Source organism: Oryza brachyantha, chromosome 1 (assembly GCF_000231095.2).
Source record: "Oryza brachyantha chromosome 1, ObraRS2, whole genome shotgun sequence".
Classification (NCBI taxonomy): domain Eukaryota; kingdom Viridiplantae; phylum Streptophyta; class Magnoliopsida; order Poales; family Poaceae; genus Oryza; species Oryza brachyantha.
In genome coordinates, this window is record NC_023163.2 from 333,812 (window position 1) to 335,180 (window position 1,369).

The 1,369-nt window shown below is 63.2% G+C and overlaps 1 protein-coding gene across 1 annotated transcript; it reads left to right on the forward strand.

Annotated features, from left to right (window-relative positions):
• LOC107304035 (RNA exonuclease 4-like) lies at positions 1-1,369 on the forward strand. The gene is made up of 2 exons (XM_015836098.2): positions 1-77; positions 260-1,369. The coding sequence occupies exons 1-2, from the start codon at positions 52-54 to the stop codon at positions 1,251-1,253; spliced, it is 1,020 nt and encodes a 339-aa protein (XP_015691584.2). The 5' UTR covers positions 1-51; the 3' UTR covers positions 1,254-1,369.

The window sequence follows — 1,369 nt, forward strand, 5'->3', positions numbered from 1 at the left end:
TGCGACAACTGACTGAAGTAGTCATCTCTTGTCTTCACTGCTCCTCAGGAAATGGATAGCTCTTCAGATGCTCATAGGTAGGAGGAGCTCGTAATTAAGTTGTGTCGGATTGAAATGTTCTAGATGTTCAGTTTGGCATTTGTCAGATGTGTGTTGCATTGAGAGTGCCTCTAGAATGCAAGGGTGATGAGTAATCAAGTGCACATTTTGATTGGTAAAGTTGAGGTTTTACGGATGGATGGATGGAATGAATGTGCAGGAGGAACAGGTGCGCGGCGTGCTTCAGGGAGTTCAAGAAGAAGGAGCACCTGGTGGAGCACATGAGGACGTCGCTGCACTCGCCGCACGACCCTCGCTGCGCCGTCTGCGGCAAGCACTGCCGCTCCCTCGACGCCCTCCGCGACCACCTCACCGGCGCCCTCCCCAAGCCGGAGTGCGCCGCCGCCTTTGTCTCCCGCGGCTGCGAGCTCTGCCTCGACGTCCTCCCCACCGACACCGCGCGCCGCTCCCACACCTGCCCCAGGTCCCCGCCGGCCGGCGGCGTCCTGGCCCTCGGCTGCAAGATGGTCGGCGCCGGCAGCGACGGGTCCCTGGACGTGTGCGCCCGCGTGTGCGTGGTGGACGAGCAGGAGCGCGTGGTGTTCGAGAGCTTCGTGAAGCCGCAGATCCCGGTGACCCACTACCGGTACGAGACGACGGGCATCCGGCCGGAGCACCTGCGCGACGCCATGACGCCGAAGCAGGCGGCGCGGCGGGTGCAGGAGCTGCTGCTGAACGGCGAGCCGGCGTGGAAGGCGCGGAGCAGCCGCGGGAGGGCGAGGATCCTGGTCGGGCACGGGCTGGACCACGACCTGGAGGCGCTGGGCATGGACTACCCGGCGTACCTGAAGCGGGACACGGCGAGGTACCCGCCGCTGATGAAGACGAGCAACAGCCGGCTGAGCAACTCGCTCAAGTACCTCACCCTCACCTACCTCGGCTACAGCATCCAGGCCGGCGGACGCCACCAGCACCCCTACGACGACTGCGTCGCCGCGCTGCGCCTGTACCGGCGGATGCGCGCGCGGCCGCACAGCAGGGACGCCGGCGCCGGCGCCGGCGTGGGGCCGCACGCCCCGCCGCCGACGGCGGTCGAGGCGTTCCCGGCGTGGAGGCAGCGGGAGCTGGAGCGCATGTCGCCGGAGGAGCTCCTGCAGCTGTCGACGACGGACTACTACTGCTGGTGCCTCGACGCCACGCCCACGACTACCTAACTAATGTATTGCATGAATAATCTTCATGCATGCATGTAAAACTAAACCTCATTTGACAGGGACCTACCCGCAATTTACAATAAAATGAAATAAAACAACAGTTTTGTCAGGTATTT